General features: G+C 45.0%; 2 protein-coding genes across 2 annotated transcripts in view; one reads left to right on the top strand and one right to left on the bottom strand.

Annotated features, from left to right (window-relative positions):
* Window positions 1-7,907: 7,907 nt before the first annotated feature.
* LOC124401978 (uncharacterized protein C6orf132) lies at window positions 7,908-15,699 on the top strand. Its single transcript, XM_046874532.1, has 5 exons — window positions 7,908-8,133; window positions 8,565-8,656; window positions 12,865-12,949; window positions 13,504-15,141; window positions 15,212-15,699. Exons 1-5 carry the CDS (start codon window positions 8,052-8,054, stop codon window positions 15,697-15,699), a joined length of 2,385 nt encoding a protein of 794 aa, XP_046730488.1. The 5' UTR covers window positions 7,908-8,051.
* Window positions 15,700-16,814: 1,115 nt separating this feature from the next.
* The window catches only part of wdr77 (WD repeat domain 77), a 12,521-nt gene continuing 9,078 nt past the window's right edge, over window positions 16,815-20,257 (bottom strand). The window contains exons 4-10 of the mRNA XM_046875254.1: window positions 19,650-19,699; window positions 18,075-18,145; window positions 17,849-17,903; window positions 17,656-17,727; window positions 17,400-17,508; window positions 17,233-17,301; window positions 16,815-17,017 (exon numbers count right to left, since the gene is read on the bottom strand). Coding sequence (XP_046731210.1) covers window positions 16,888-17,017; window positions 17,233-17,301; window positions 17,400-17,508; window positions 17,656-17,727; window positions 17,849-17,903; window positions 18,075-18,145; window positions 19,650-19,699 — 556 coding nt within the window. The 3' untranslated portion in view covers window positions 16,815-16,887. The remainder of the gene's footprint in view (window positions 17,018-17,232; window positions 17,302-17,399; window positions 17,509-17,655; window positions 17,728-17,848; window positions 17,904-18,074; window positions 18,146-19,649; window positions 19,700-20,257) is intronic.

Genomic DNA, 20,257 nt, shown 5'->3' with positions numbered 1-20,257 from the left:
TCAGCTGTGCGGGGTGTGAATGTGATTAGCTGTGCGGGGTGTGAATTTGATCAGGGTGTGAATGTGATCAGCTGTGCGGGGTGTGAATGTGATCAGCCGTGTGCGGTGTGAATGTGATCAGCCGTGCAGGGTGTGAATGTGATCAGCCATGCGGGCGTGAATGTGATCAGCCGTGCGGGCGTGAATGTGATCAGCCATGCGGGCCGTAAATGTGATCAGCCGTGCGGGGTGTGAATGTGATCAGCCGTGCGTGGTGTGAATGTGATCAGCCGTGCGCAGTGTGAATGTGATCAGCCGTGCGGGGTGTGAATGTGATCAGCCGTGTGGGGCGTGAATGTGATCAGCCATGCGGGGCGTGAATGTGATCAGCCGTGCAAGGTGTAAATGTGATCAGCCGTGCAAGGTGTAAATGAGATCAGCTGTGCAAGGTGTAAATGTGATCAGTTGTGCGGGGTGTGAAAGTGATCAGCCGTGCAAGGTGTAAATGTGATCATCCGTGCGGGGCGTGAATGTGATCAGCCATGCGGGGTGTGAATGTGATCAGCCTGCGGGGTGTGAATGTGATCAGGGTGTGAATGTGATCAGCCGTGCGAGGTGTGAATGTGATCAGGGTGTGAATGTGATCAGCTGTGCGGGGTGTGAATGTGATCAGGGTGTGAATGTGATCAGCTGTGCAGGGTGTGAATGTGATCAGGGTGTGAATGTGATCAGCTGTGCGGGTGAATGTGATCAGGTGTGAATGTGATCAGGGTGAATGTGATCAGCTGTGCGGGTGTGAATGTGATCAGGTGTGAATGTGATCAGCTGTGCGGGTGTGAATGTGATCAGCCGTGCAGGGTGTGAATGTGATCAGCCATGCGGGGCGTGAATGTGATCAGCCGTGTGGGGCGTGAATGTGATCAGCCATGCGGGCCGTGAATGTGATCAGCCGTGCAAGGTGTAAATGTGATCAGCCGTGCAAGGTGTAAATGTGATCAGTTGTGCGGGGTGTGAAAGTGATCAGCCGTGCAAGGTGTAAATGTGATCAGCCGTGCGGGGCGTGAATGTGATCAGCCGTGTGGGGCATGAATGTGATCAGCCATGCGGGCCGTGAATGTGATCAGCCGTGCAAGGTGTAAATGTGATCAGCCGTGCAAGGTGTAAATGTGATCAGTTGTGCGGGGCGTGAATGTGATCAGCCATGCGGTGCGTGAATGTGATCAGCCATGTGGTGCGTGAATGTGATCAGCCTGCGGGGTGTGAATGTGATCAGGGTGTGAATGTGATCAGCCGTGCGAGGTGTGAATGTGATCAGGGTGTGAATGTGATCAGCTGTGCGGGGTGTGAATGTGATCAGCTGTGCGGGGTGTGAATGTGATCAGCTGTGCGGGGTGAAACTGTTTTCCACTATTTTACTCACTGCTCCAGGTTACATATATATTATTTATATATTATATTATTATAGTTGTAATAATTTATCTTTCAAAATATACTTTAAGTTTTTTTAATGTGACTCTCTCTCTCACACACACACACACACACACACACAGACTCACTCTCTCTCTCTCTCTTCTCTCTCTCTCTCTCACACACACACACACACACACACACACTTCTCATCACCGTGGTGACGACCTGCTAGAACTTGCTATTCTGGCAGGACCAGTCCTGTGTCCGTCTCCATGGTAAATGAGCACAGGCAACACAGAGAGCAAGGCTAATAATGACGCCATACATCACCACGGAGGAAGGGGCTACTTATGGCATTACACATCATCAGTGTAGGCGGGGCCTGATTTAATCTTTCACCAGGTGTAGAATATTAATTCAATGTTATAATAATGGGGATTTAATTATTAGTTTCACTTCCATTCTGTCATTTCATGTTCCACAGCATGCCTGTTACCTGTTAACTTGTAACACCTCACCCTACACGCTCTCACTATACACTACACCAGGGGTGGCCAACCCGCGGCTCGCGAGCCGCATGCGGCTCTTACGTTCATATCGATTTTTGTGTGTTTGATTTTTAATGTGCGTGTTCGCTTTGCTTAAGTTCAATACGGTATTTTTAAGACTTAAATGAGCTTGCCCCTACTGGGAAACTTTGCGGTATATCAGACCTTGGCATGAGGCCAATCATAAATTACAGGGATGCACCGAGAATTTTCGGAAATACCTAAATCACCGAAACAACACGGCAGAAACACAATTATAATGACGCAATAAAAAAGCGCAGCAGCACACGGTTATCTGGATCAGAGCAACATGTCTGCGGTGTGTGGAGAGCGATGTGCAAAACATGCAATGCTGAAATTTCAAGAGGGGTGTATCTGCAAAGAGTTTCTCCAAGTCGGGTTTAATTTATCACCTGAAATCCAAACATCCCGATTGCCTTCTAAATATGAGAAGAACGCGGCGCAGAAAAGTAAAGTCAATCCGAGCATGCGCACTCCGTCTGTAGAGGACGTTTTTGAAAAGGCAGGAAAGTTTTCCAGTGATGGTGCCGAGGCAAAAGGCATAACACAAAAAATTATGGATTTCATTGCCTTTTGAATTGAATTTTCATTTCGGTGCATCTCTAAAATATTATCGTTGGTGTGGCCCTCTGACACAATTCAGGTTTCTCATGTGGCCCCTTGTAATAATTAATTGCCCCCCCCTGCGGTATATTCATCTCACGCACATGCGCATTTGACGAAAATACCGTATTAAACTCAAGCGAAGTGCGCACATAAAAACCCCACAAAGTCTGTGTTTTCTACCCTGAAACACGTGAAATCAAAGCATCGATCTGTTCTGACTGACACACACACGTGAAAGAATTGATTCGAGAAGCAACAACGGAATACGAGGCAGATTTGAAGAGGATTGTTCAAGGCAAGGAATGCCAAAAGTCCCACTAAGTAACATGCAGTAAAAGAACAACACTATTGTAAATTATTATATTTTTGTTTGTGGACTTGGTTAAACAGAGTTTGTGTGAGAGAGTGTGTGTGTGTGTGTGTGTGTGTGAGAGAGTGTGTGTGTGTGTGTGTGTGTGTGTGTGAGACAGTGCAGTGTTCATTGTTGAAAATGACTGTCCTGTGGTCTTAAAACTGTAGGAGTCAATTTCTGTCATTATGTTGGTGTGTGACATTTACAATAAATCTATCTGAGCAGAGGTGTGTGTGTGTGTGTGTGTGTGTGTGTGTGTGTAAGAGGAAGGGATGGGTGATGTTCATGTGTGCCCATGTGTATGATGTGGCTCTTTGCGGTAACACAGTCAAAAATGTGGCTCTCGGTCTCTGACTGGTTGGCCACCCCTGCACTACACCCTACACCTTACACACTCACCCTACACGCTCTCACTATACACTACACCCTACACCGTACATCCTACACACTCTCACTTTACACTACACCCTACACCGTACACCCTACACACTCTCACTATACACTACACCCTACACCTTACACACTCACCCTACACACTCTCACTATACACTACACCCTACACCTACACACTCACCCTACACACCTCACTACACACTCACTACACCTACACCCCACACCTTACACACACACCCTACACGCCTCACTATACACTACACCCTACACACACACCCTACACTCTCACTATACACTACACCCTACACGTACACCCTACACCTCTCACTATACACTACACCCTACACCTTACACACTCACCCTACACCTACACACTCTCTCACTATACACTACACCCTACACCTTACACACTCACCCTACACGCCTCACTACACTACACCTTACACACACCCTACACGCCTCACTATACACTACACCCTACACTCACTATACACCCCTACACCTCTCACTATACACTACACCCTACACTGCACACCCTACACACTCTCACTATACACTACACCCTACACACTACACACCTACACACTCTCACTATACACTACACCCTACACCTTACACACCCTACACACTCTCACTACACTACACTACACCCTACACACGTACACCCTACACACACTCTCACTATACACTACACCCTACACCTTACACACTCACCCTACACACTCTCACTATACACTACACCCTACACCTTACACACTCACCCTACACGCCTCTCACTATACTACACCCTACACCTACACACTCACCCTACACACTCACTATACACTACACCGTACACCCTACACACTCTCACTATACACTACACCCTACACCCCACACCTTACACACTCACACCCTACACGCTCACTATACACTACACCCTACACCCTACACTACACACTCACTATACACTACACACTACACCTACACACTACACCCTACACACACTCACTATACACTACACCCTACACCGTACACCCTACACCTCTCACTATACACTACACCTACACACACCTACACCCTACACCTACACACCTCACTATACACTACACCCCACACCTACACACCCTACACTCTCACTACACCTACACCCTACACCCTACACTGTACACCCTACACACTCACTCATACACTACACCCTACACCTTACACTCACCTACACACTCTACACTACACACCCTACACCTACACACTACACCCTACACACCTACACCTACACACTACACACTCACTACACTACACACCTACACACTCACCATACACTACACCCTACACCTACACACACACTCACCCTACACACCTACACACTACACCCTACACACTATACACTACACCACACACTCTCACTACACTACACTACACCCTACACCTACACTACACCCCACACCTTACACACGACACCCTACACACTATACACTACACCCTACACCGCATACACCCCTACACACTCACTATACACTACACCCTACACCTTACACACACTCACCCTACACGCTCACTATACACTACACCCTACACCTTACACACACACCCTACACGCCTCACTATACACTACACCACACCCTACACCACACCCTACACACTCTCACTATACACTACACACTACACCCTACACTACACACTACACCTACACACCTCACTATACACTACACCCTACACCTTACACACTCACCCTACACGCCTCACTATACACTACACCGTACACCCTACACATTCTCACTATACACTACACCCTACACCTTACACCCTACACCCTACACACACTCTCACTATACACTACACCCCACACACTCTTACTATACACTACACCTACACCTTACAAACTACACCCTACACACTCTCACTATACACTACACCCTACAACCTACACACTCTTACTATACACTACACCCTACATACTCTCACTATACACTACACCTACACCCTACACACTCACTATACACTACACCCTACACCTTACACACTCTCCTACACACTCACACTATACACTACACCCTACACCTTACACACTCACCCCACACGCTCTCACTATACACTACACCCCACACCCTACACACTCTCACTATACACTACACTCTACATCTTACACCCTATACCCTACACACTCTCACTATACACTACACCCTACACACTACACCCCACACACTCTTACTATACACTACACGCTACACCTTACAAACTACACCCTACACACTCACTATACACTACACCCTACAACCTACACACTCTTACTATACACTACACCCTACATACTCTCACTATACACTACACCGTACACCCTACACACTCTCACTATACACTACACCTACACCTTACACACTCTCCTACACACTCACACTATACACTACACCCTACACCTTACACACTCACCCTACACGCCTCACTATACACTACACCCCACACCTACACACTCTCACTATACACTACACTCTACATCTTACACCCTATACCCTACACACTCACTATACACTACACCCTACACACACTACACCCCACACACTCTTACTATACACTACACCCTACACCCTACACACTACACCCCACACTCTCACTATACACTACACCCTACACACTACACCCCACACACTCTTACTATACACTGCACCCTACACACTCTCACTATACACTACACCCTACACATTCTCACTATACACTACACCCTACACCTTACAAAATACACCCTACACACTCCTACTATACACTACACCCTACACCCTACACACTTTTACTATACACTACACCCTACACACTCTCACTATACCCTACACCTTACACACGACACCCTACACACTCTCACTATACACTACACTCTACATCTTACACACTACACCCCACACACTTTTACTATACACTACACCCTACACCTTACATAGTACACCCTACACACTCTCACTATACACTAGGGATTTAGAGTGTGTTAGAGAAGTGAAGAAAAGAGTGCAGGCAGGGTGGAGTGGGTGGAGAAGAGTGATAGCAGGAGTGATTTGTGATAGAAGAGTATCTGTGAGAGTGAAAGGGAAAGTTTATAGGACTGTGGTGAGACCTGAGATGTTGTATGGTTTAGAGACAGTGGCATTGAGTAAAAGACAGGAGGTGTAGCTGGAGGTATCAGAGCTGAAGATGTTGAGATGTTCAGGACAGGATTAGAAAAGAGTTTATTAGAGGGACAGCACATGTAGGACGTTTTGGAGACAAGGTGAGGGAACGGTTCTAGCCCCGTTTCTCTTTACCGTCTACACTGCAGACTTCATGTTCAGCTCAGCAACCTGTCACCTACAGAAGTTCTCTGATGACTCTGCCATCGTCAGTCTGATCACGAATGATGCTGACAGAGAGTACAGAGGACTTATACAGAACTTTGTGGACTGGTGCCAACGGAGCCGCCTCCAGATAAATGTGGGGAAAACCAAAGAACTGGTAGTGAATTTCCGTAGGCACAAACAAACTTCATTACCATCAGTGAACATTCAGGGAAAGGAGATTGTGAGAGTGGACTCTTACAAATACCTGGTGTTCATCTGAACAGCAAACTGGACTGGACAGACAACACTGAGGTAATTTACAAGAAAGGGCAGAGCAGATTCTTTCTGCTGAGAAGACTAAGGTCTTTTGGAGTGCAGGGAGAGCTACTGAAGACCTTTTTTGACTCTGTGGTGGCCTCAGCCATATTCTATGGTATGGTCTGCTGGGGCAGCAGCATCTCTACTGCAGACAGGAAGAAACTGGATAAGCTGATCAGGAAGGCCAGCTCAGTCCTGGGGATTCCCCTGGACACTGTACTGGAGGTAGGAGAAGGAGGATGGTAGCTAAACTATCATCATTGCTGGAGAACGTCTTTCACCCCCTGTATGAAACTGTTACCTCGTTGAGCAGCTCCTTCAGTGACACACTGTTACATCCTAAGTGCCTGAAGGAGCGTTACAGAAGGTCTTTTCTCCCTGCTGTTATTAGACTCTACAACCAAAGCTGCGCCCAGTAAAATCAGTCACCAAAATACACACTGCTATTACTTTTTAGCTGTACAATAACATTACCTGTGTGCAATATTACCTGCAATATGTGCAATAATTACCTGTGCAAAATATACAATATGTGCAATAATTACCTGCAATATGTGCAATACCACGTGTGAAATACTACCTGCAATGTGTCCTTTGTCTTTTTTTTCTTTTTCCTTCTCTTATTGTATTTATACATTGTACGAATATACACATACTATAATATACAGTATATACACACATATATACTGTATATTATAGTATGTGTATATTCTTTTTATATATTTATTTTTATTTCTTTCCTTTGCTGCTGTAACAAAGAAATTTCCCCACTGTGGGACGAAAAAAGGTATATCTTATCTTATAATGTGTGATATAATATGTAATGTGTAATATTATGTATAATATAATACAGATAATTATGCTAGAGACTAAAGATGTAAAGTCCAAAAAAAATGAGTCAGAGCGTTTCTGTTTTAGAGCGAGGGTGTGACACAGGTTTCAGGATAACCTCACCTGAACACACCTGGTGGGTGGAGCCAGGGGGAGGAGGAGAAGGAGGAGTTCAGTAGGCATGACAGAGGACGTGTAGGGCAGGAGACATTTTCCCTAAGCTTTACCTGCAGGACATGTAACACTGTGCTCAGCAATGAGGACAATAACAAACTCTGGGATTTACTGAACACACAAACACGCACACTCACAATGATGAAGAAAGGTGGTCTGAACTTCCTTAGCAGAAGGAATCAATCTCTGTTTGACACCAATGTCCAGATGAAAGACTTTGGTAAGTGTTTCATGATATTACACTTCAGCTTTCTACACTGGAGATCAGTGTGTGTGTGTGTGTGTGTGTGTGAGAGAGAGAGAGAGAGAGAGAGAGAGAGAGAGTTTTGTACCTTTGTACCTGTCCCAGTCCCACTGGGAAGCTCTCGAACACACACAGTCATTGGCGTGTCATTGTGAGGTTTCATGGGGTTTCTTCTTAGTGTTCTAATATCAGTAGAGTGTTTTACACAAAGGTTTATGAATATTCACGAGTCTGTTAAATTAGCCACACCCCTTCTAATAACCTCTAACACAACTAGCACATCAGCTAACTCATATGTTGTACACACACATTTACACTTACACACTCACACACCCTAAATCTGAGCTTTAGGACCTGTATGTATGTGTGTGTGTGTGTGTGTGTGTGTGTGTGTGTGTGTGTTACAGAAAGTGTGGAGTTTGTGTATGATGCGGTTGTGATCCCGGACTCAGGAACAGCGAAAGTTCGCTCCAGACCCACCGTCAAACACTTCAGCACTGTGAGTCACATGACCACGTTTACACACACACACACACACACACACACACACACACACACACACACACACACATTGTACTGAACACACTGTACACAACTCACACTGCACTGAACACACACTGTACTCAACACACTGTACTCAACACACACTGCACTGAACACACACTGTAATCAACACACTGCACTGAACACACTGTACTCAACACACACTGCACTGAACACACACTGTACTCAACACACTGCACTGAACACACTGTACTCAACACACACTGCACTGAACACACACTGTAATCAACACACACTGCACTGAACACACACTGTACTGAAGATACACACCTGTTCAAGACACTGCACTGAACACACACTGTACTCAACACACACTGTTTTCAACACATACTGTACTTAACACACTCTGTTCTCAACACATGCTGTACTGAACACACTGTACTCAACACACACTGAACTCAACACACTGTACTCAACACACACTGCACTAAACACACACTACTTAACACACTGTACTGAACACACACTACTCAACACACTGTACTCAACACACACTGTCCTGAACACACTGCACTGAACACACACTGTCCTGAACCATGTGTGTTTTTGAGGCAAGGCCATGTGAAGTCTGACACACTCTGTACTCAACACATGCTTTACTGAACACACAGTACTTAACACACACTGAACTCAACACACTGAACTCAACACACTGTACTCAACACACACTGCACTGAACACACACCACTCAACACACACTGTACTGAACACACACTACTCAACACACACTGTACTGAACACACACTACTCAACACACACTGTACTGAACACACACTACTCAACACACTGTACTCAACACACACTGTCCTGAACACACTGCACTGAACACACACTGTACTGAACCATGTGTGTGTTTTTGAGTAAGTAAGGCCGTGTGAAGTCTGACACACTCTGTACTAAACACATGCTTTACTGAACACACAGTACTTAACACACACTAAACTCAACACACACTGTACTCAACACACACTGTTTTCAACACATACTGTACTTAACACACTCTGTTCTCAACACATGCTGTACTGAACACACTGTACTGAACACACTGTACTCAACACACTGTCCTGAACACACTGTCCTGAACACACTGCACTGAACACACACTGTACTGAACCATGTGTGTGTTTTTGAGTAAGTAAGGCCGTGTGAAGTCTGACACACTCTGTACTCAACACATGCTTTACTGAACACACAGTACTTAACACACACTGTACTGAACACACACTACTCAACACACATTGTACTGAACACACACTATTTAACACACACTGTACTGAACACACACTACTCAACACACACTGTACTGAACACACTGCACTGAACACACTGTACTGAACCATGTGTGTGTGTTTGAGTAAGTAAGGCTGTGTATGTGTGTGTGTGTGAGAGAGAGAGAGAGAGAGAGAGAGAGAGAGTGAGTGAGTGAGTGAGTGAGTGAGTGAGAGAGAGAGAGAGAGAGAGAGAGAGAGAGAGAGAGAGAGAGAGGCTGCTGCTCCAGGCTGTTTTGAATACACTCACTTTGTTTTGGGTTTATCACAGGATGGGCCAACGTGCGCACGCATTTACACAGACACACACACACACACACACACACACACACACACACACACACACACACACAGGTATGTCATGATGTCACACTAAAAATTAATTTTGATGAGAACTTTCTGCTTGATATCAGCCACTCCTTAAAATACTTGCTGCTTGGAAACAGTAAAAACACACATTCAGCAGTTTTTCTCTTTCTCTCTCTCTCTCTCTCTCTCTCACACACACACACACACACACACACACACACACAGACGTTTGCATCTGTAAATGTCTCCTCCTGCTATTGTGTTCCGTCTGTCACTTATACACACTTCTCCATTTTCAAATCACCTGAGAGAGAATATTTATACACATCATAAATTTATAAAAACAAACAAAGATCACTATCAACACCACCATAAACACCAATATAAACATTAACATCAACAACACAAACAAACAACAGCCACCCCCAATTTATCAATAACAACATCGACACCATCAACAACACAAATATAAACACCAATATCACCAGCAACACCACCACTAACAACTACAACAACATTAACATGAACACCAACATAAACACAAACACCACCAACATCAACACCACCAATGTAAACACCAACACCACCACCACCACCACCAATTTATAAAATAAACATCAACACTATCAATAATTTAAGTTCAAGTTTATTTCTATAGTGTTTTTCAGAATGTAACAGTGAAGGTGAATGGTGTGTGTTTATCCCTGATGAGCACCATGGAGACTGTGGTGAAGGAAAAACTCCCTTAGATGTTATGAGGAAGAAACCTTAAGAGGAACCAGACTGAAAAGGGCATCTAGGGTGACATCAAGAGTGTGATTATAGTCTTTAAACACTACTGGACACTGGAGAGTGAGAACTAACATGAGCACTGGAGTGTGTGATTATGAGTGATGATCTTTCTACAGTCTTTTACAGTCATAATAAAATAACACCAACATCAACAACACCAAACCAACACCAGTAATAATAGAGCCATACATCCTCTTGCCCTTCCTCTGTTTTGGTGATTTAGAACACAGCCCAGGGCTGATGTTTGAGATCGCTTCACTGTGAAACTGTAATGTGTTTATACTTAAGAAATTGTAAAATTGCTCATTAATACTGAAAAGCAGAGAGCAGGATTTTACTCACTGAGTGAATGTGTGTGTGTGTGTGTGTGTGTGTGTGTGTGTGTGTGTGTGAGAGATTGAACAAGGCTTAGAGAACTGGTCTGTTCAGTATGGAGTGAATTGTGTATGTACATTAATAAGGCGTGTCACAGGTGAATCAACACCCAGTGTATGATGGAAACTCAGAACCACGATGATCTCCACCCACATGGATTATTCTGATCTAAATCAGCAGTGTAGAGTTTCACACACCACTGTAAAGCTCCTTCTGTCCCGCACACTCACTGCAGTCTACCGTTCCTGTAAAAAAATGTGTAAACAAGTGTTTTATGTTGTTTTGAGAAACATGTAAATGTTACTTTTTGTTTCTCTGCAACAAACTCAGTAGACATGACCTGAAGATGCACTTTATACTCATTCAGCATGAAGAACAGCTTTACACTCTCAGCATCAGGACGGTTTCATTTCTCCAAACGTTCAGTTAAAACACTTTGCTTTGCCTCTTGTAAAACTCTTCAAAGATGTTCTTCACTGGCTGGAGATTTCGTGTTCATCCCAGAGCAGTTCAGTAGGATTGAGGTGCGGTGACTGAGCAGGTCGTATTATGATAGATATCACTCCAGACATCTGTTTACTCGCTAAATAACACGTACAGAACTCAGACGTGCGCTTCGGCTCAATGTCTTGTTGTACGGTGAAGTCGCTTCCAAAGTCGGTTCCTTTCACTTTCTGGAACATTTCCTGCTCCAAAACCCCCCAAAATTCATCTTCCACCTTAAAGTGTGAGTGTGGGGGTGAGGGAGTCTGATCACATCTTCTCTGCTGTTCTTCAGCTTACACAAGTTCTTCAAAAAGAGACACAAATGCCCCATTTTCCTCTCATCCACAGTCAATACTGTGTTTTTGTTTTTTTATTTTGTTGCATGGAGCCTAAAGGAACATGTTTGTGTCTCATGAACCAGAAAAGACTGTTTTAACCCTTGTAACAGGAACTGTACTCTCACCATGCTGTGTGTGTGTGTGTGTGTGTGTTAGTAACAGTTGACACAGACACGTTTAAGGACACATTAGTGTATTGATCTCTCTATCCCTATGTACACTTAATTAGCATGTAGCAAGTGTGTCGTGCAGGAAGAAGGTTATAACAGGATCAGTGGTGAGAAACTTCACTTTACCTGAAAGAGTAAACAGGGACAGAGTTCAGATAAACTGCCTGAGGTCAATAACACACAGAACAAACTCAAGTAAATAAACGTGCACACAAAAGTGTGTATAAAGACTACACTCCAGTCCAAACATGTGAAAGCTGGAGTCTACTCGAACACACTTCCACTTCCTGGTGGAGATTCTCTCTGAAATTCTGAATGGAGAAAGAGAATAAACGGTTGGTGAAGCATGTAGATTGATGCAGCTAATGCTATGCTAATGCTAACTGTTGTGTGTGTTGTCTGCAGTTTGGAGATGGAGCTGGAGTTGCAGTTCCAACTCCAACTGTTCCTGTTCTACCTTCTTACACCACACCCCAAATCAGCCACACAGGTGAGGACACGTCCCACATCTCCAACACCACCTTCTCACTGCTCAGGGTTTAACAGATCCCCTCTAGCTTGATGCTGACTGGGGTTTCTTCTGGTGGTAAAATTTGTTCTGAAATTGTTTCTGAAATTTGTAGGTTTGCTTCTAAGCCCTTCAGGCACATTAATATCATTACTGTGGTGTTTTCACCAAACCCACTCAGGTTTCCTGGTGCATTAGTCAAGGCTTCTCCTGTCCGGTCCTTCAGGGAATCTTGACAGGCCACATTTTTGCTTTTTGTTCAGTTTCCCAGCACACCTATATCAGGTATTCAGTGTTCTCAATAGTTCCAGGTGTGTTATGAGGCACAATGGAAAGTGTGAAACTCTGTGATTGCTATTGTAGAAGTGTTTTCTTATTGATGACTCATCTTCAACTATGCATTGGCAGCATTTTTATATTCCTTCTTTAGTCAACACACCCAATCACAGAATTCACAGGAGATCAAAACTAAAGCATCCAGCAGATTTCCATCAATGAGCTAAGCAGTTGCTGACATTTTGTTTCTGCATCTTCAGGGAATACAGAACGTCTATCAAATGGAAGTGCCATCTCATCAGATGACATTGAAGATGGACAGATTCTGATCCCTCCTCCACCGACCATTGCACCTCCACCTCCACCTCCCCAGTTCATCCCTCCATCACCTGGATATTCCTCTACTCCTTCAGCATTTTTTGAAGAAACTTATTTGCCTGTAGATCTCTCTACTCTACAGCCACCTTCAATGCCTCCTCCTAAGCCACCTTCATTAGGAACACCAGAAGATGTAAATCTGTCTGCATTAAGGCCTCCACCTATGGCTCCCCCAAAACCCCCAAGTTATCAAATGTCTACAAACTCACCTGAAGACATTCCAGAATGCCCTAAATTTACCCCTCCACTGCCCCCAACAGAGAAGGTCCAACCTCCTACAAACAAAATGCAAAAGATGCCTCCTCCCAAGCCAACTAGGTTCTCATCTATCTCCAATTTTGAGCTGCCTCCATCTGACTATGCTACCCCATCTTTTACACCCTCAGGAAGGCCAGCTTCTAGCTTTATCTCCCAGAACACAGGAAAACTGTATAGTGTACCAAAAACAACAAATTTTACTGGCCAATCAGAAAGAGACAAAATGGCAGTTGGAGTTCAGGTTAATGGAAATGAAAAGGAAACAAACATACCCCAAAATTTGGTGCCACCTGTCAAGCCAGTGCGGCGCAACAGTTCGGGGATCAAGCTGGACGATAATATACATGACTTGAAGGAGAACATGCAGGTGATGCTCCCCAACCAATCTCTAACACCAGTCAGGGTTGTTGATAGCATGGCTTCAACACTACAGACACCACCTGATGTTCCAAATAAGATTGTGACTCCAAAAAAAAATTCTGCCACAGCAGAAAAGCCAACAACCGTGCTGTCAGCTCAGGACATAATTAACTTCACACCTCCAGACCCAATGCAAAGATACAGCCCCTTACTGAACAAGAAGTTACAGAATCTCAAAACCAATGAACCTTCTAATGGAAAGGAGGCAACCACTTCTCCACTTGCCCTGCTGTTGGCAGCTAAGGAACGAGAGAAGCAAAAAGCAGCCCTTTCCAGAGAAAACAGCACCAAGAGCAACACCTCCATAGATTCCACCACGGGAGGCATCCAAATGAGCAACACCAGATCCAACACATTCACTGTGACCCCAAAACCAACTGCATCTTCAGGAAGTATCCATCCCTACACAGAGATCAAACCAAACACTGAGAGCCCAAAGATTCCTGACTCCAGTTCTGAACATTCTGCATCCTCCAGCAGCACTCTGTTCAAAAGCCCTGCAAGTATTTTATCCCCGTCTTCTCCATCTGATCAGTACAATAGCTTTAACACGGTCTCCTTCATCCCTCCTCCACCTGAATTTGCTAACTCTGATCCAGAAGATGAAGCTCCACCCAATATGCTTCCACCTGACCCACCTGCCAAAAGAACAGACACAATTGCATCTCCAAATGCCGCCCACATCACAAATGGACCTGCAAATTCCCCAAGTATTAAATCATACAGCATCAATACACCAATGAATGCTGTCCCTAAAACTCAATTCAAACGAGCATCTCCTCCTAAACTTCAGCCTCAAGCTCCACCACCATCTCCTCTTAAACTTCAGCCACCAGCTGCACCAACATCTGTAGCCAAGCTTCAGCCCCAGCTGCACCCACATCTGTAGCCAAGCTTCAGCCCCAGCTGCACCCACATCTGTAGCCAAGCTTCAGCCCCAAGCTCCACCCACATCTCCCCAAATTTCAGCCCCAAGCTCCACCCACATCTCCCCAAATTTCAGCCCCAAGCTCCACCCACATCCCCCAAATTTCAGCCCCAAGCTCCACCCACATCCCCCAAATTTCAGCCCCAAGCTCCACCCCATCTCCCCTAAATTTCAGCCCCAAGTGCCATCCCCCCTTAAATTTCAGCCCCAAGCGCCATCCCCATCTCTACTCAAAACCCCACCCCACGCTCCTCCCACTGCTTCTGCCAATCAAGCCACACTGCTCAGCATTCTGCAGAAGAAGATGTTGGAAATGGATCCCAAATTCACTCTGGCACGTGAACCAGACACTGGCGGTGATGAGTGGAGCACCCCTTCCTTCGACGAGGATGTAGGAGGCAGTGCTTCCTTAAACTCCACCCCAAACCCAAGAGCTCTACAGTCCCTGTACAGTCTGCAGGTCTGGACATAAAAGAGCTTGAGAACAAAGTGTCCAAGAAGGCGCAGGCAAAAGCACCAGCCAGGTAAAACACTACAGTCTCTGCCCCCTGCTGTGCATTACCTTTACTGCAATTATAATAACCAGCAGTTTCATTCCTCACACATACATACACACAGCTGCATATTAGTCATCATTACTGCTGAGGCTCTTTAGTCCTCCAGATGTTTGTGATGTGTGTTGACATCATTAAGATGACCGACTCTGTTGTAATTTCTTAGCAGCGCTCCGTCAAAGCAGCAGTTTGGGATGACGTTCATGGTGAGACCTGGGACAAAACAACCCATCACACCCATCCCCAAAACCGAGTGACCACCTGACTGACCAGCCACACCCCCAGGGAAAGGATACAGTGTTGCACGAGCCTGGACAGGTTCCACACAGCAGCAGTCGGCCAGAAACTCAGTGTGTGTGTGTGTGAGAAAACCAAACCTGGACCTGTATAATCGAAGACACACCCTCAAATTATATCCACATGAAAACAACACACGCATATATATATATATATATATATATATATATATATATATATATATATATATATATATATATATAATTGCTGGTGTTGGAGGAAATTTATTCTCATGTTTAGTTTGCCATATTTAAACTTTTCAGCTGCAGCAGAAATGAAGACGGAAAACACTTCAGCATAGACGTGTATATTCTAATGGGTTTATACAGTTCACACACACCTGGTCGATCTACTGTACCATAGGAAACAGAATTAATGTATTTGTCTGAAAATCAATGGCTGTGTTCCAAACCCCACCATCTGGGAAAAGAACCTTCAACATTTTGCTATAGCAGTGTGTGTGTGTGTGTGTGTGCGCACGTCACTGTAATTCACACGGAAACATTTTCCGCTGAGGAGAGATGAAACAGGAGTGTGAGAGAGAGTGCTGCAGTCGCACTTTCCCACAACTGACTGAGGGCAAAACGTCCTCCTGTGTTTGTGCTTGTGTGTCTGTACACTATGTATTGTAACTAATAAACTATTACATACCTGTTTTTGTGTGTGTGTGTGTGTGTGTGTGTGTGTGTGTGTGTGTGTGTGTAAGGGAGAATTACTGAAAGGAATGAACACTGCATTTAGTTTGAATGAACACACTTTATTAAACCCAAACAATGGGTTGTGGGGCTGTGTGTGTGTGTGTGCGCGAATTAAGAGCATGTCTCCTGCACATTATGATGGAGGACCTGGTGATCCCACCCTGCAGTGGTCAGAACATCAGAACCTCCTGGAGCCCAACAAACCCCATGCACAAAATCCTGATGTCTACTGTCTCTGTAACTGTACACACACACACACACACACACACACACACACACACACACACACACACACACAATCATTATTAAAAGCAGCTCATCATGTAAAACAGAACTGTCATCTGTAGTTTCCTTCTGAGGTTCTAAATGTGTTCTAAATACATTATCCAGTGCACAACAGTACATGGGACTCACACTGGGTCCTGTGTGTGTGTGTGTGTGTGTGTACACACTTACATTTCTCTGAACTCTGTGTTCACAACAGCGACAGTGCAGTCATCACTCACTGAGGCAAGAAGAGGAGAACTACACACACACACACACACACACACACACGATATAAATATTCATTGGAATGCAAATTTTGTAAAATAAATTTTAAGTGTGTGTGTGTGTGTGTGTACCTGTGTGAGGAGAACGTGAGCTCCGACACTCTGCGCGTGTGTGTGTTCATGGTCTGTGTTTTTCCTGCAGCCTGGAAATCTGTCAGAGTTACTCTGCCCAACTCATCACCTACACACACACACACACACACACACACACACACACACACTTGTACAGAATGTATATGTTCAACAAAGGAAGTTGTGTAATAGTTGTGTAGCTGTTGTAGTAGCTGTGTAGTTGTGTAGTATCTGTTGTGTAGTAGTGCAGTTGTACCATAGGCGATGGTGCTGGTTTGATTTGGATGCCACACAACAGCAGTCACAGAACAACTAGGAGAAACAACATCTAATATACACACACACACACACACACACACACACACACACACACACAGAAAATAGAGTGACACTGTTTGACACACCTGTAACATCATGGTGAACCAATTGCGTGCGTGTGTGTGTTTTACCCAAGCGTGAGGCAGGTTTGGGTTTTCTACGATCCCACAGCAATAATCGGCCATCCTAACACACACACACACACACACACACACACACACACACACACACACACACACACACACACACACACACAGTTCAGAAGAGAGTCAGTATGATGATAATAGTGGTGGTGATGATGATGATGATGGTAATGATGATGATGGTGGTGGTGACTGTGGCAATAGTGATGTTCACCTGAGCACAGGACAGGAACAGTGACTGGTCAGTTGGACTGCAGGACACGCAGTTTACTGCCCTGGAGTGTACTGAGGGAAAGAGAGATAGAGAGAGTGAGACAGAGAGTGAGTGAGAGAGAGAGAGAGAGAGAGAGAGAGAGAGAGAGAGTGAGGGAGAGAGTGAGGAGAGAGATAGAGAGAGTGAGGAAGAGAGGAGTGAGAGAGAGAGAGAGAGAGTGAGAGAGAGAGTGAGAGAGAGTGAGTGAGTGAGAGAGAGAGAGTGAGTGAGAGAGAGAGAGTGAGTGAGAGAGATAGAGAGAGGAGTGAGAGAAAGAGAGAGTGAGGAGAGAAAGAGAGAGAGGAGTGAGAGAGAGTGAGAGAGAGAGAGTGAGTGAGAGAGAGAGAGGTGAGTGAGAGAAAGAGAGAGTGAGACAGAGTGAGTGAGAGTGAGAGAGAGTGAGGAGAGAGAGAGAGAAAGAGAGAGAGAGAGAGAGAGTGAGTGAGAGAGACAGAGAGTGAGTGAGAGAAAGAGAAAGTGAGGGAGAGAGAGAGAAGACAGAGAGTGAGTGAGAGAGAGATAGAGAGAGTGAGGAAGAGAGGGAGTGAGAGAGATAGAGAGTGAGTGAGAGAGAGAGAGAGAGAGTGAGTGAGAGAGCGAGAGTAAGACAGAGTGAGTGAGAGAGAGAGAGTGAGAGAAAGAGAGTGAGTGAGAGAGATAGAGAGAGTGAGTGAGAGAAAGAGAGAGTGAGGAGAGAAAGAGAGTGAGACAGAGAGTGAGGGAGAGAGAGTGAGTGAGAGAAAGAGAGAGAAAGAGAGAGAGAGAGAGAGTGAGTGAGAGACAGAGAGAGTGAGTGAGAGAAAGAGAGAGTGAGGAGAGAGAGAGAGTAAGACAGAGAGGAGTGAGAGAGATAGAGAGAGTGAGGAAGAGAGGGAGTGAGAGAGATAGAGAGTGAGTGAGAGAGAGAGTAAGACAGAGAGTGAGTGAGAGAGAGAGAGAGAGTGAGAGAAAGAGAGAGTGAGTGAGAGATAGAGAGAGTGAGTGAGAGAGATAGAGAGAGTGAGAGATAGAGAGTGAGAGAGAGAGAGTGAGTGAGAGAGAGTGAGACAGAGAGTGAGGGAGAGAGAGTGAGGGAGAGAAGAGAGAGAGAAAGAGAGAGAGAGAGAGAGAAAGAGAGAGTGAGTGAGAGAGAGTGAGAGAGATAGAGAGAGGAGTGAGAGAGAGAGAGTGAGGAAGAGAGGAGTGAGAGAGAGAGAGTGAGTGAGAGAGAGTGTAAGACAGAGAGTGAGTGAGAGAGAGAGTGAGAGAGAGAGTGAGGAGAGAGATAGAGAGAGTGAGGAGAGATAGAGAGAGTGAGTGAGAGAGAGAGAGAGTGAGTGAGAGAGATAGAGAGAGTGAGAGAGAGAGTGAGAGAGAGAGAGAGTGAGACAGAGAGTGAGGAGAGAGAGTGAGGGAGAGAAGAGAGAGAGAGTGAGTGAGAGTGAGAGAAAGAGAGAGATGTGATACTGAGTTGAACTGAAGGTGATCCTGTATGAAAATCAGCATCAAATATTCCTCACACAATCACACACCACCACCACAAGGGGACGTTCTCACCAGTGTAGGTGTTAATCACTGCCTCCTGATTCAGATCCCACACTTTAACCCTGAAACACACACACACACACACACACACACACACACACACACACACACGTCTCACCTGTTTAGGAGTGTAATATTTAATCAGGTAAAGATTTATCATGCAGTAAAAATGGTAGAGTTAGGAGAATTGTATCCACTAGGCGGCGCTGCCTACACGTGAGCTACACAATAATGATTGTCACTTTGATACTTTAAATAGCATCGACATCAGTGATGCACGAGAAACAGTGACCCTAATTAAAGCAGTGAAAAACACCACATGTGTCCTGCTGCTGAAAAGATGCCACCGGTTTTCTCACTGCCCTGAAATCTAAGGTAGAACATTGCATGAGACTGGATGAGAAGAACTCCACATTCACAGTTCACATGAAAACGTTCATTGTTCTAAAGCTCTCAGACAGATCCACAGAGCTACAGGGGACCCCGGTTTAGATCGCTGCCCCACCTGCTGCCTGATCAACACGAATGAACGAGAAACAAATGAAACCACCTCCAGCAGGTTTGTCTGCATTACTGTATTATTCATGTTCAATAATCTGGACATGAAAATGTACAGATGC

Source organism: Silurus meridionalis, chromosome 19 (genome assembly GCF_014805685.1).
Source record: "Silurus meridionalis isolate SWU-2019-XX chromosome 19, ASM1480568v1, whole genome shotgun sequence".
In the NCBI taxonomy this organism is placed as follows: Eukaryota; Metazoa; Chordata; class Actinopteri; order Siluriformes; family Siluridae; genus Silurus; species Silurus meridionalis.
This window is presented reverse-complemented; position numbering and strand designations above follow the sequence as displayed.